The sequence below is a fragment of the Dama dama genome, chromosome 17, assembly GCF_033118175.1.
Source record: "Dama dama isolate Ldn47 chromosome 17, ASM3311817v1, whole genome shotgun sequence".
Lineage (NCBI taxonomy): Eukaryota > Metazoa > Chordata > Mammalia > Artiodactyla > Cervidae > Dama > Dama dama.
Window position 1 is genome coordinate 14,569,881 of NC_083697.1, and position 13,972 is coordinate 14,583,852.

The 13,972-nt window shown below is 36.0% G+C and overlaps 1 protein-coding gene across 1 annotated transcript in view; it reads right to left on the reverse strand.

Annotated features, from left to right (window-relative positions):
• Positions 1-13,972, reverse strand: part of LOC133071621 (bifunctional heparan sulfate N-deacetylase/N-sulfotransferase 3) — a 166,568-nt gene that overhangs the window by 32,494 nt on the left and 120,102 nt on the right. Inside the window, exons 6-8 of the mRNA XM_061164139.1 lie at positions 6,644-6,826; positions 4,355-4,451; positions 493-616 (exon numbers count right to left, since the gene is read on the reverse strand). Coding sequence (XP_061020122.1) covers positions 493-616; positions 4,355-4,451; positions 6,644-6,826 — 404 coding nt within the window. The remainder of the gene's footprint in view (positions 1-492; positions 617-4,354; positions 4,452-6,643; positions 6,827-13,972) is intronic.

Below are 13,972 nucleotides of genomic sequence, written 5' to 3' on the forward strand. Positions count from 1 at the left end.
CAAAGGCCCAAAATTAAATTTTGTATATTGTTGATAGCTTTTTAAAAATAGCTTTCATTACTCATGAAATGCATACACATGTCTAACTTTATTTATTTACCTTTTGTACCAAAGTAAATAGTATATTACATGTGAACTGTAGCATCACTTTAATGCAAAGTACATAAGAACAAAAAATTATGAAAGTGTTTTCTTAAGAGTAGAAAAAAATGAAATTCTTGTATATTAGGTATTTCTCTTTTTATTTGTAATTACCATCAAAGATAATTAATGCAAATTAAAATTACACATGAGTCTCTTGAGGTGACAAATCCCTTCATAAGCTGAGAAAAGTTTGTTATGAGTAATTTCTGTGCTCCTTCATGTTATTTAATCAAGGCACAGAGATAATTACTATTTGTAGCTAACAGACTTAAATGTTGATTATAAGCACTAATTTAATACTGTGCACAGTGCATATACTTTTAGATTTATACTAATAACCCATCTTACCAATCAATCCCCCTGTGGTAGTTATTTCTATTAAAGAACTGTACCTCCTCAAAGGTTTTTGGGCTGGGGGAGTTACTAAGGATGGAAGGATGCATAACCAGGAACAAATACAAAGCAGTGGTTCCTGAAAAGACAATAGAGGTTCAGAGATTAATTGAATGAAAACAGTTTCCTACTATTAGCATTTGAGTTGTTAATAAACTGTATTACAATGATCCAAACAGATGCATATAAGTAACCCTTGAATTAAATTGAATAGATAACCAGCATCTTAAGAAACGAATTCTAAAAAATGAGGACAGTGTCAGGTGAGAAAAGGCCTGCTGTGAGAACAGCAAGAATAGGCTTTTGGACTCAGTTCAGTCATTGACTTTGGCTTTTTGCTTTGTCTTATTAGTGGAAAATCGCTTGCCTTAATCATTTGTTAGGCTTTCTCTGAGGACAAAAAGACATATTGTGCCTGAAGATATTTTGATATTAATAAAGTACCATGTAAATGAAAGACATCATTATTTAACATATTATATTATTAATACTTGGGTTCCCCTATAAAGTTCCTCCCAAGGCCTATGAAGCTTATTAATTTGAGACAGAATGAAAACGTTTAACCAGTTTGTTTAAGTTTGAATGTACTTACATACCTATACAAAGTAGTGTCAAAATTGTTTAAATTGCTAAATTTGAAAAAAAAATGGTGCCTTTTCTTGGTGAAATAACACAATTTGCATTTTTGGAGAGAGGGTGGCATATCATAGGTACCCATATAGATTTGTTAAAATAACTCTTGTCAACAGCAATATTGTCTAAAACAATGAGTTGGAAGAGGCAGTGTTCCTAGATTTTATCTGAACCAAACAATGAACATTTTGTCTATAATGATAGATAACTATAGGGAATGAAACACAGTAATCTATGCTATACAAGGTAAAAATGATCTTCACAAACTCGATTAAAACAGTGGTTCTTGAACTTTAGCATGCATCAGGTTCACCTGAAGTGAAAATCAAAGTCACTCAGTCGTGTCCGCCTCTGCGACCTGGAACTCTCCAGGCCAGAATACTGGAGTGGGTAGCGTTTCCCTTCTCCAGGGGATCTTCCCAACCCAGGGATCGATCCCAGGTCTCCCGCATTGCAGGTGGATTCTTTACGAGCTGAGCCACAAGGGAAGCCCCAAGAATACTGGAGTGGGTAGCCTATCCCTTCTCCAGGGGATCCCTGGGTCCTGACCCAGGAATCGAACCAGGGTCTCCTGCATTGCAGGCGGATTCTTTACCAACTGAGCTATTAGGGAAGCCCCAGCTTCACCTAGAGGGCTGTTAAAACAGAGAGCTGGGCCTGATCCCAGAGTTTCTGATTCAGCACACTTCAAGAATCATTGACTTACAAGAAATAAGGGACAAAATCTAAAATTTGTTGGGGAAAAAAATGTTCCATTACTTGAAATACATAGTAAAGCTTTCTAGAGCATAATACCTCAGAGTCTGATAACTTCTAAGATCAAAAGTTTTATTTCTAGCACTTACCAGCTGTTTGAACTTGAACAAAAATTATATGACCTGAGTCTTAGTTTTCTTATCCATGTAGTGGGGAAGAAACTACTTAGCAGTCACGGCTTTATGAGGGTCAAGTGAGGTAATCTATTTAAAAATAGTTAAAAAGCTCAATATCTGAATATTGTAAGGTATTTAAAAAATAATGTTTTGTGAGCTAAAATTCACTAATGCATTTTAAAAAATTGAAAAGAATATAGTGTTTGTAAAGACAAAAAGAATAGCTATTACAATATGAAAGAAGAAAACAGGTTAATCCTTTCTCAGTTCATCTGATAAAATTCTTTTCTGAATTTTATTTTTAAAAATTGTATTGCATCATATTACTTGCTTTTAATAGCATGATGAGCATTAATAAGACAAGCAAAAAAATGAATACAATCTAATTATCTACCTAGTCAGTAAAAGGCACACTGTAATTTATCAGTGGTCAAAAAATTAAGTTGTGGTTTCTGAATTCTGTCTTTACCTACTCATATTCTTGGGTCTGAATAAGCTGTCGTGTGTGTGTGTGTGTGTGTGTATGTTGTATTTCAACAACATAATCATAGACACAAAAACAAGAATTCAAAAATTAAAAAAAAAAGCTTCAGGTTTTCTGTTTTTGTTAGTTTCAACACTAAAAATATTTGAATATCCAGATGACTATACATTTATGCAAAATTATTCAGAAAAATACTTTTGGCAAAACTAAAGATTAAAAATAAAGCTAATTTTTACGGATGATACAAGAAGCTATGTCTGTCCACTTAAAAAATATTCTCATAAAATATCAATAGGTACAATATGGATGAATCTCAAAAGCAATATGCTAAGTGAAAGAAGTCCAACACAAAAGATACTTTATATTTCCATTTATGTGAAATTCTAGAAAAGCCAAAACTACAGTGCTAGAAGGTGGTTTTCTGTGACTGAGGATTGGGGAAGGAAAACTGACTTGAAAAAAGATGTGGAGAAACTTTTTAGGGAGACAGAAGTGTTCCAAATCTTAAATGTTGTAGTGGTTACACCACTGTGTACAATTTCCAAGATTCATAAAACTATGCATTTAAAGTTGGTGAATTTTATTGTATGTAAATTATATCCCTATAAGACTGGGAAAATTTCAATTTCTATAAAAAGGATTTAGAAATTCCCTTCCAAAGGTAAATGTCATATACAATTGTAACATAAACATTTGGAAACCCAATTGAGCTGAAGATGACAAGTAATAATTCTGCTATCTAACCATGATATTAAAATGTCTGCATATCTAGCGCAACACAAGAGGAAGTATACCCTGCAGGGCTTTCTGAAGCATACTTGATCTGCCAAGCTTCTGAGAGAAGATGCGACTGTTAATGATAAAGCTACGTGATGACAGTGGGAGTTCGCTAAAGAAACTTTAGTTTAAATGTCTTTCTAGTTGCTTCTTGACTGTAAATAAGGACAAGTGAGATAAATAAGGATAAGAGAAGTACGTGTCATATTTATTATTGTTTTCAGATTGTTATTTGTAAATGGGACTAAGAGAAAATGAGTAGGTTAACTTAACTGTGTATATTACATAGAATTCTCCCAAGTTATTTCTAGAGAAATAAGAAAAGGAAATTTATTCCCCTAAGAAGGGATGTGAAATGGCTGTTTTCTGTAAAGCTAGAAACGAAGAGCCCCAAATAATTTATCATGCAGGATACAGCTTGAATGTCTGGCATTTTTAAAGCTTCCATTGGGCTTCATTTTAATACTGTTTCTTACAGAAACAAGAAGTTTATGGGAAAAATTGCACACCAACTTAAAAAAAAAGGTGCCAGAGATTTCTTCTGGGTATGAATAAATATCTTTCTTAACACAAAGCAACACAAAGTTTTGTTTATGCTTATGAATTCTGCTTGTCAAGCATCCTTTATAAACTTTTGGAAAGTAGTCATTTCTGCAAGAGTTTAGAAATAAACTGTATCAGGAAGATGTCAGAAAAAGACTAAATTTCTGGAAGATTTATATGTGTCCATCTTGAAATTTGATGAAATCTTGTAAGTCACTCTTCAAACACATGATTAGTTTTGATTTTAGAAATGTTAATAAGAGCAATTTTCAATTAGGGTCTTTGGGGAAAAAGTAACTTCACCACCAAATTGACTTCTGGATATTCCAACTATGTAATATCTATCTGCATCCTTTTTACTTGAAGAAACATTCAGCTCAACAAAGAGAATAAAATGTCATTCATTCATCAGTGTTTATAGGGAGTTTGAGAAGTCATTGTGGCAAGAATTCACTGTCTAGTCATCAGGATTTTTATACATGTTGATTATAACATAAAAAGTTCTCACCAGTTTTCTGGGGTCCTATTACCAAGAATTTTGGTAAGCGATCACAGGTTTTTTCTTTAGACCAAATGTCTCTGTGGCGTTTGTCATCACAAGGATTCTAAACAGGAGAAAAAAACAGAGATGTGTATTTTTTGTGGCTGACCATTGTGTGCTAGAGTTTTTCAGCTTCTGTCATTGAAAAGTTATCCCCAGAAGCAAGGCTATGGTGGCTCCCTCTTTTAAATGAAAGTCGTAAAGTGGCATCCATGGAGGATTTCAAATAAGTCCTTTTCCATCCTGAAGGTGAGTGTTGACTGAGGAGGTGAGGGAGGGGAGGCATTTCCATTATGGGTAAACAGCTTCATAGCACTGAGGGTTTAATTATTTTTTTCTGCTATTGGTAGTTCTATGTCTTAATTGTGTGCGTGTGTGTGGTTTAAGTTTTAAAATAGTGAGCTTGTTGGGCAGAGGCTGTGCTTGCTTGCACTGCTAACCTAGAAGAGGACACACACTCAGCACTGAAATATATAAGGTATCAGATTTTTATTCTAAGTAACTTCGATCTTTCCTGCTGTGCTTCAAAAGGAGATGGATCTGGTCATAATAATACTGTTTAAAGAGATAGCAGATTCCTTTCAGCTGCTTTCAGAGGTCAGTAAATGTATGTCTAAAACTATAACTTTACAACTGTGATGCTAAAAAGCACTAAACTTCAGCAAAAGCGTAAAATGAGGGTGAATTACTGCCTTAGGGAATCTACTTTTGGAAAATAGTACTTAACCCAAACTCACTGTGCAAACTCCATCTAGAACATCCTTAATTTTAACCGCTAGCTGCATATTACATAAACAGTTACGGTACTTTTAATACTTTTCAGGAATAGGCAAATGGGACAGCGCTCTATTTCAATTCAATTGATACTACATGTGTAGTTAAACACACCTGCTTATTTAGCATAAACAACAGATTTAAAGACTAAGGTGAGGGTATTTCTTTTTTTTTGGCTCTTGTTCTAGAAAAAAAGTGGTTTCACCTGAAATAATGATTTCAATTTTAAAATAAGGTGTTAAATTAGCAGGAAAGTTTCATATCTTTCCAGTGGCTGACACTTGGTGATGTTCTGTAGTGGTTAAGATAAAAAGACGGATGTTTTAAAAATCTTAACTGCCAAATAGTATGCAGTGATAATTCTACAACCACTGACTTTAACCTTCTAAAATATGTAGTTATATATCTTCTTGTGGTTATCTGTTTGTGCCTATGAGGCAATTAGCTCAAGTTCACAGATACATGAATAGAATAAAAGTGCAGAGCTTACTGAAACTTCAATCTGTGAAATTTACTGAGCTCTACTTCTAAACAACAACAACTTCTGAAGATCGTTATTATTATACCATCAGCTCTGTCGGTAATTCTCATTTAGAACAGCGATTCAGAGTGCAGTGTCTGGAGCCAGGTGGCCCAGAATTCACTACCGTTCTGTCACACAAGAGCTGTATGCCTTTGCATAAGTGTCTCAGCCTTTCTGTGTTGCCCCCGTTTCTTTAACTGTAAGATGGGGGTAATAACTACACCTCATAGGGTAGCTGTAAAGACTGAATGGATGAACATATGTAAAGAACTCAGTCAGACATATAACAGGCACTATGTAGTTACTTGCTAAGATTATTACTTTCCCCAGGTCATGAGGCGGGCAATTTAAGCTCAAAATGTGTTTCTGTAATTCTAGGACAGGTAGAGTGTAAGCTTTGAAATCTGGGTTATGCCTGGAACCGTTTGAATATGCCATATTTACATGACATTTTCTCTTAAGAAGCTCAGTGATTTTGCCACTAAACATTTTCCCCATGTCCAGAGTAATACCTGACTAATGCTTTTGCCTATATTCTGCAACTGTCGGTGACCCTGTGGTTCAGAGGCAGATAGCGGTTCTGAACTCTCCTCACCTACCCCTTTAATGTTGTTTAGTCATGAGAGGTATACGGATATGTTCAAGGCCGACTCCCTGCCTAACACATGCCTAAAACCATCTTCTGTTCTGTCAACTTGCTGCAATCTGCAAACTGATCCCTCACTCCTGATTGAAAATATGACATCTACTGACCCTCTCACTGAGCTTTCAGCATTCATAGTTTCTAAAGGGCCTGGGAACAGAGAATCTGGCCCACAATGAAGTTTCTCAAATCTACTAACATTTCCAAAATGTACATTATTTTTCCCCCTGATGCCTTCACTTTTTAGAGTTGTATTAACTCATAGAACATATGTTTGTGGGATTAATTAATGATACCAATTATGACCCAGTCTTACCTGCCAGAGAGGGTCTTTTTGATCAGGAAAGAGCTCAAAATACTTGTGAGCCAACTGCACTGGAGGCAGAGTCTGAAGTCTCAGGTTGGTCCAGCTCTGCACGAAGTTGGCCAGGTTGACGAATGTGTATAATCCCAGCCGGTCATTCCCGTAGTTAGACAAATGGGTCATGAAAATGCTGATCTGAAAAAGGCAAATGAACTTCAGCATAAACACAAGTTATTTTCACCCTAGGGGGCAGTGCAGCCATAGCAATGCTAGTTTTTCTAAAGAACTCTTTGTATAGGGTTTCAGTTTGTGAAATGTTTTGGAATTTTGGACATATCTCAGATATTCTCACTATATTAATGCACTCCGGAGGATGTGTTATTAGTAAGACTTGGTGAGCATTTTTCCTGAGGTTTTAGTGTATTTCAAAACAGAAAATGAGTCCAGCTGCCATAGCCCCTGTTGGTGCAACTAGACCAATGCTGAATAACATGTCCTAGATGTTCACACATAACGGCTTTCTGATATGTGAACTATTCATAATTTGAGGCAGTAGGAGGGTGGGATTTTATAATATCAGTCAACTTAATTTGGTTTGTACCATAGTACATAAAGTTAATGGACATAAATCATCACTGAGTTGTCTTTATTAGCATTAGCTGAAAATCCTCTGATATGTATTTATCAGAGGCCATAATGACAAAAGACCAGCAACTAAAGTTTTACTAAGATAACTATCAACTATTTTCCATCCATAATACTCTGAAAGTCTTTCCCTATTTATTGAGTCTACTATTTCCAGTATCAAATACCCTGAAGAAAAATTTTTAATTCTTCAATAGATAAATTCTTCCTATTCAAGCAGGTGTCCTAGATCAAATCCATAAATTGAAAAAAAATTATAGCAAACATGGGGAACGTTTTATAATGAAATAAATTTGAATTCTGTAGGATTAATTAAATTGGTAAGGAATGTAGAAAGGGCATTTTAATAGCTATTACTTTAAGTAATAAGCTTAAGCAAATAGTTTTTTTGGTTAGTGTTGACAAATGGAAATAATTCTGCATGAGATTTTCAATGGCAATGAGAACCACTGTGACATTTATGCTGCTATAAAAAGATCATAAAAATAATTCATGTGCTAATAGGATGCTCCTAAAATATATAATGTCATATGAATGAATAGTAATAATAGTTATTTTAATCATCATAATAATGAACATAATAGCTTCATTCATTAAGAGACAGAAATATTTAAGAAAATTTATTGAGGTAAAGTGGTAGCGATGAAAATTTTGATATAGAGAATGAGAGAAATACAGTTACTTATAACTATGAATAAAAGGAAACAGTGATATCCTATATTCTATTGAACAAATCACACAGACTTTAACATGAAAAATTTCAAGTATGATCAAGGATATTTGTGTTTCTATTCATGCTGCCTGATTATATTTTAAATCTTAGAACTTTTACAGACAAAAATACTTCCAGGGTGATTTTAAATAGCTACCAGCACACAGATGAACTTATGGAGTTGGTTGGTGAGATTTTTACCATTTAGGGTATTTGGGAAAAATGAGACTTTTAAAACTTAACCTTCTGGTTATTATGATTTTTTTTTTTTTAGTAGTTTCAATTGTTTGACTTTTCTCATCTCCTCCTTTCTTCCTTCAAAATTCATCAAAACAGTAGGCTACTGAGAGACTTAATAAAATCATTCTTAAGTTTGGAAGTTCTTTCCTAATATTTATTATAGGCAGTCTTTCGTTATTTGTTTTATATGCCACATTTTTCATTGTAGCCCAATAACAGTGGCAAAATACTTCATGTTGCCTTTCTACTAATTTTTTCATACAATGTAAAAAATATATATGTTAACCAAGCTAGCCACTAATTCAAATTTATTGCTTTATTTTTATGAAAAATTTATCAAAAAAACTGTGTCTGCATTTTACTTGGACAATATCTGCATTGAACAGAAAATGAAAAACTTAGAGATTCTGTGTGACCTTCTGATACAAGTGCATTTGACATCCCTTTGAATTTATTTTTCAACACTGGAAAGCATTTTATGCTGTGACATTTAAAGCATAGTGCCACATTTTTACTTGTATGAGTGCAGAAAGTAAAAAAATACTATTTTTTTCTGGTTAAAGCAGTAGTGACCCAAAGTGAGTATGAGCTGGTTGTTGGCATTGCTTTTGCTGAAACTGAACCTGATGGGCAAGAATTAAGGTTATACTTATAAGGTGTTGAACTTAATCCTGTAAAACAAAAGCTACTTAACCTCCAACCAGTGAACCTTTCCTAACTGAAAGTTTCCTAAGTTTCAATTCTATTTTTGCATGTCTACTTTAACATAATGCAGAGTGTACCATTAGCAAAAGGACTGTGTCAGAGTGGTGGTTTTGTATTGATTGTCATCTCATGACACTATTCTAGGCTTTGGACTCAAGCCGGGGATTTGTTTTGTGCTCCATAAAAAGAATATAATTGGTCAGGACATAAAGCATCTCAATTTCTTTTAAAACTCTTTTCTAGGGGGTAAATCATAGTATTCTCGCCACATATACTGTTGTATATATCTTTTTTGATGAACATGTAGCCTCTCCAAGTTTTCTTTATTATTTTTTAGTTAGGAAGGTATGCACAACAGGACAGGTGGGAACAGATATATAAGGAGAAGGTTTTGGTCAAAAATTAGCTTGCTTTCCAAATAGTATTTCTTCTTTTGTCCTGATCTGTGACAACTCTACTATCTCTTTACTTCTTGACAATCCCTTACCTGACAGCAATGTCTGCACAGAATAGAAAGAAATGAAGAAGGAGTTTGAGAAGGTTGCCATTTCAGGGAAAGTAGATACTAATCTTTTCCTAAAGAAGATGGTTTTATAATTTTAAGAGCGTTTCAGAACTGAGGGGTTTTTTTTGTTTTGCTTTAAACAAGGATTGAATGTATCAAAATAAGTTATCTTTATTATAGATACAGAATCCAATGAAAAGGAAAATGTCAAAGGAAGTTGCAACTGCATTTCTATAACAGTTTTTGCTGTAAGCACACTGCAAGCAATTCTCGTTGTTACTCAGGAGACTAGCTGCTTAAAATTCAAATCACTGGAAATTACCAAAGGCATAAAGTCTATCCGATTAACAGCTGAAAACAATTTTAGCCCGATTAACATATATTTGTATGGCAAGATACTTATATATAATTTTTTTTTCTGTAAAGGCAAAAGGTGAATGCCAAACATCATATATCCTGGTATTTATGAGAAAGGAAACAGTTACCAGTTGTAAAAGAGTGACTAAGAGAAAGATATGGGAAGTTTTATCTACACTTTTCAGCCTCAACCATGTGACTCAGATAAGTTCCAGGCACAAGAGATGAATGAACTACTACCAAGTAGAATTAGGAACAAAACATAGGTCCTGGTGCAAACGCAGTTGACAAGGCAATAATTACTCTGTTTTGAGAAGGTCAGGAGGAGGGGAGATGAAATTTGGTGAAAAAAAGGTATGTTATTAATACTTATATTTCATTTATGGGGCTTCCCAGCTGGCACCAGTGGTAGAGAAACCGGGTGCCAATGCAGGAGACGAAAGAGATGGGGTTTGATCCTTGGGTCAGAAAGATCCCCTGAAGGAGGGCATGGCAACCCACTGCAGTATTCTTGCCTAGTGAGCCCACAGACAGAGGACCCTGGTAGGCTATAGCCCATGAAATGACTTAGCACACACGCATGCCATTTATGATCGTGCTGCTTAGTTCAAATCCACCAACTTTCTTATTCTATTTGCCAGATGCTCTGATTGGTTCTGTAGAGGTGCTAATATAAATATGATGCTCATTTTCGCGAGTCTTGTTTGTGGAAAAGTTTAGAATTCAAGAGGCACAAAAGAGTTTATAATGAAAAAAGTCTTACCTCCCACCTCTCTCCTTTAGGCAGTTCTGTTTTGTTTTGGTATTCTTCCAGGTGACCAGAGATTCAAAAGCCTAGCATATATACAAATCGCCTAGAAGTTTATAAAAGTTCAGATCACCAGGCCTTACACTCAGAGATTTTGATTTTCTGGTCTGGAGGGTGGCCTGGTACCTCCATTGAGAGGAGCAGCCTCTGTTCAGATGCAGGTGCCATTGGAATATGATTTGAGGAAAACCAGCCAGACCCATCATTTATTCCCACAGAAAAGATTTTGTTCATCAAAAGCATCAGCTTTTCTGTAGTGATTCTTTTTAATACGTTTTAAAAACAAACATGACACATTTATGAATATGTTTTGATGTTATAGACTCAGAGCTAACCATGGCACAAAGAACAACTTGGTGAGTGCCCTTGGCCATGCCTTTGGAGGGCTTCTGCATTGCTGACATGTGTGTGGAGATCCACATAAGACTGTGACAGAAAGAACTGGTCCACATAGACACATGCTATTGGTTCCTAAATCTCCTTCAATCCTGTTTTTTGTTTTTAAACCAAAGAAAAATTCTTCTCTGTTTTGTCATGTACCCCTCAGATGCGTATTGCCTTGTAACTTCTCTATTTAATAGGCTGCTTTTCATATTCATTTTTTTCTTTATTTCATGGCATTTAAAAGATTTTCTGGAAGAGGACAAGTATAAGGTAATTCACTTCTTTAGGGAAAAAAATAAGGAAAACAGTTCATTTTTACGGGATAGTGATCAAACTGTGGAAGTCTTATTACCAAGAAAATATGAGTTTCACCACTGTCAAGATGGTACTTCATTTGATGAGGATGTCTCTTTCTGGAAAATAAATTAAAACTTCTGAGGAGAAGGTTCTTCTAATGAGGCCCTGGGCCTAAACCTCCAATCCTATAATTTCACAGATCACACCTTCTAATAGTTTCTCACTGCCTTCTGAATTAAATAAAATTCAGGATTTCATCCTAAATTACATCATGATCCCAGGCTACTTTTCCAATCTTATCTGTGTTCAGGGCACCAATCAGCCTGCCTTGCTTGCTGCTCCCCAGAGTCCTCTAGACTCACCTACCTCTATGCTTAGTTCATGCAGTCTCTTCTTTAGAAACACTGCCTTACTTTTCTCCTTGTCAATCCTACGTATCCAGAGGGTTACATCTAATTTTTCAGATCTCTCCAGGCGAATGCAGTCTTTCAAAAATCTGAGCCTCAGACTATTACAGTTTAGTCTTCCTGACATTTTCTTAACTCTGAGTTGTATTATGCTTTTAAAAAATACTTGTTTTATTTGTGTCTAGATTGTCAGTTCCTTGAGGGCTGGCATGAGGTCTTTTCAACTTTATTCTCTTAAGTTCCTTGAGTTTACTACGTACAGTATGCTCCTTGTGTTGGCACTAATAATCTTACTTAAAAAGTTGGGCAATCTAGGGTCAGTTATTTTTTTCAGTGCCATTAATTCTGGTAATCCTTTAGCACCATTCAAATTGTGAGCCTCCTCAGTGATTTATTCTTGTCTCTTCCAGCTTTATCCCCGTTTGCTCTGTACTCTTCCCCCGAACTCTGCCCACCCATTCTACACTTATTTTCTACTGCCCATTCCCTTCTGTTTCCTGTGAAACTTCCTTCCTTTGTAAATTAATGGTATCTTTAGGTCTTTGACTTTAGCCTGCATGGTGGTTAAGAAAGTGGGCTGTACCACATATTGGCTCTTTGATCTTAGCAAGTTGTTTAAATTCTCAGTACTTTAATTTACTTATCTGAAGGGAAAAAGGGGAGAGAAAAATAGTGACTACCTCACAGGGTTGCTCTGATGATTAAACGTAATAAAACATGTAAAGCACTCCTTGGCACACAGTGATTGCTTAATGTGTGCCTGCATGCCGGGTTGCTTCGGTTGTGTCTGACTCTTTGCAAACTTATGGACTGTGGCCCATCAGGCTCCTGTGTCCATGGGATTCTCCAGGCAAGAATACTGGAGTGGGTTGCCATGCCCTCCTCCAGGGGATCTTTCCAACCCAGGGATCGAACCCGCATCTCTTATGTCTCCTGCATTGGCAGGTGGGTTCTTTACCACTGGCACCACCTGGAAGCCCCAATTGCTTAATATCTAATAGCCATTTGTTATTGTTTTTGTTGTTATATTACTATGGGTTTGGAGGAACATCAATTCTCATTTATAGCTTCCTTCCAGCAGCTCATCAACCTTATCTATATCTCTAGTTTCTTAATCCCTTCATTTTTTCTGCATCTGTCAATGTTCATCTGATTACTTCCTTCATGAGGCAAAATTCTGTGGTCAGTAATTTGAACTTCTCTCCCACTATCACCTCAGATTCCCAACCATCTTTTTTGCTTTCTATTGTCTGCAGGTCTGAGACTTTCCATCAGTTTTCCATTCAATTTCTTCACTCCCATGTGTGGATGTACAGCACAGTTAGAGAAAAAATATACACTGGGAGCTATCTGGGTCACAGAGGCACAGGGCCCCCAATTTCAATGGAATCCTCTATACTATTGATATTCTCTTTATTCATTCTTTATCTCTTCACTCTTCAGTTACCTTCAGCTGCTATTTCAACCGCTCATTCTTCTCTTAAGGCCTTTTTGTCAGTCTCAACTCTCCCTAATCTCCCTAGTTCATCATCTTGTGATTGATGGAGAAGTAATGGTCATAAGGCAGGAACTCTTTCAACTTCTACCCTCTCTGTAGATATTCGTCTTATAAAATTCCTCCTGACGCCTTCAGTGTCAGACAGAAGTGCTCTATTTTGTTTTCAAGACCCAATATATCTCCAAGTGCCTTTAACCCCCTCAACTCCTAAGATCTCATCCTATCATTTATCCCTCTATTTCCTTCTATTTTTAATCTGCTCTACTGTCCCTTCCCTACTACCTGAAAACATGCTTGAGTCTCTCTCACCTTAGGCTCTCTCTTGAGCTTTTTTATTTTCTAGACCTTGTCCTTCCTAGCCAGGGTCTCTAAAGGAGCAGCGTAATAGGTGCTTTCAGATCTCATTTTTGTTCACTTTTTAGTCTTTTGTAATCTGGATTTTGTTCCCACAGTTCCATTGAAAATGCCTTGTCAAAGGTGAGCAACTCCAAACATAATATCTGTGGTCTTAAAAAATCATTGTGTAACTCACACAGGAAACGTTTCAGATTCATGGGACACATTTATTAAAGTAACCTGGTTGCTTTTTTGCACCATCCCTTTAACATTTACTCAGTGTGGGTGGCGTCCCCTTACCCCTGGATGAGGCTGGGGCAGGCCCCATGCACTCCCTAGTTTCCTTAGTGAGTAGATAGCGCTCATGTAGCTTTAAGTTGCTAGCACAGTGTTGATTTACTAGTTTAAATTTCCTTGTTCAGAGAAAAGAATCAAAACTCCAAGTTT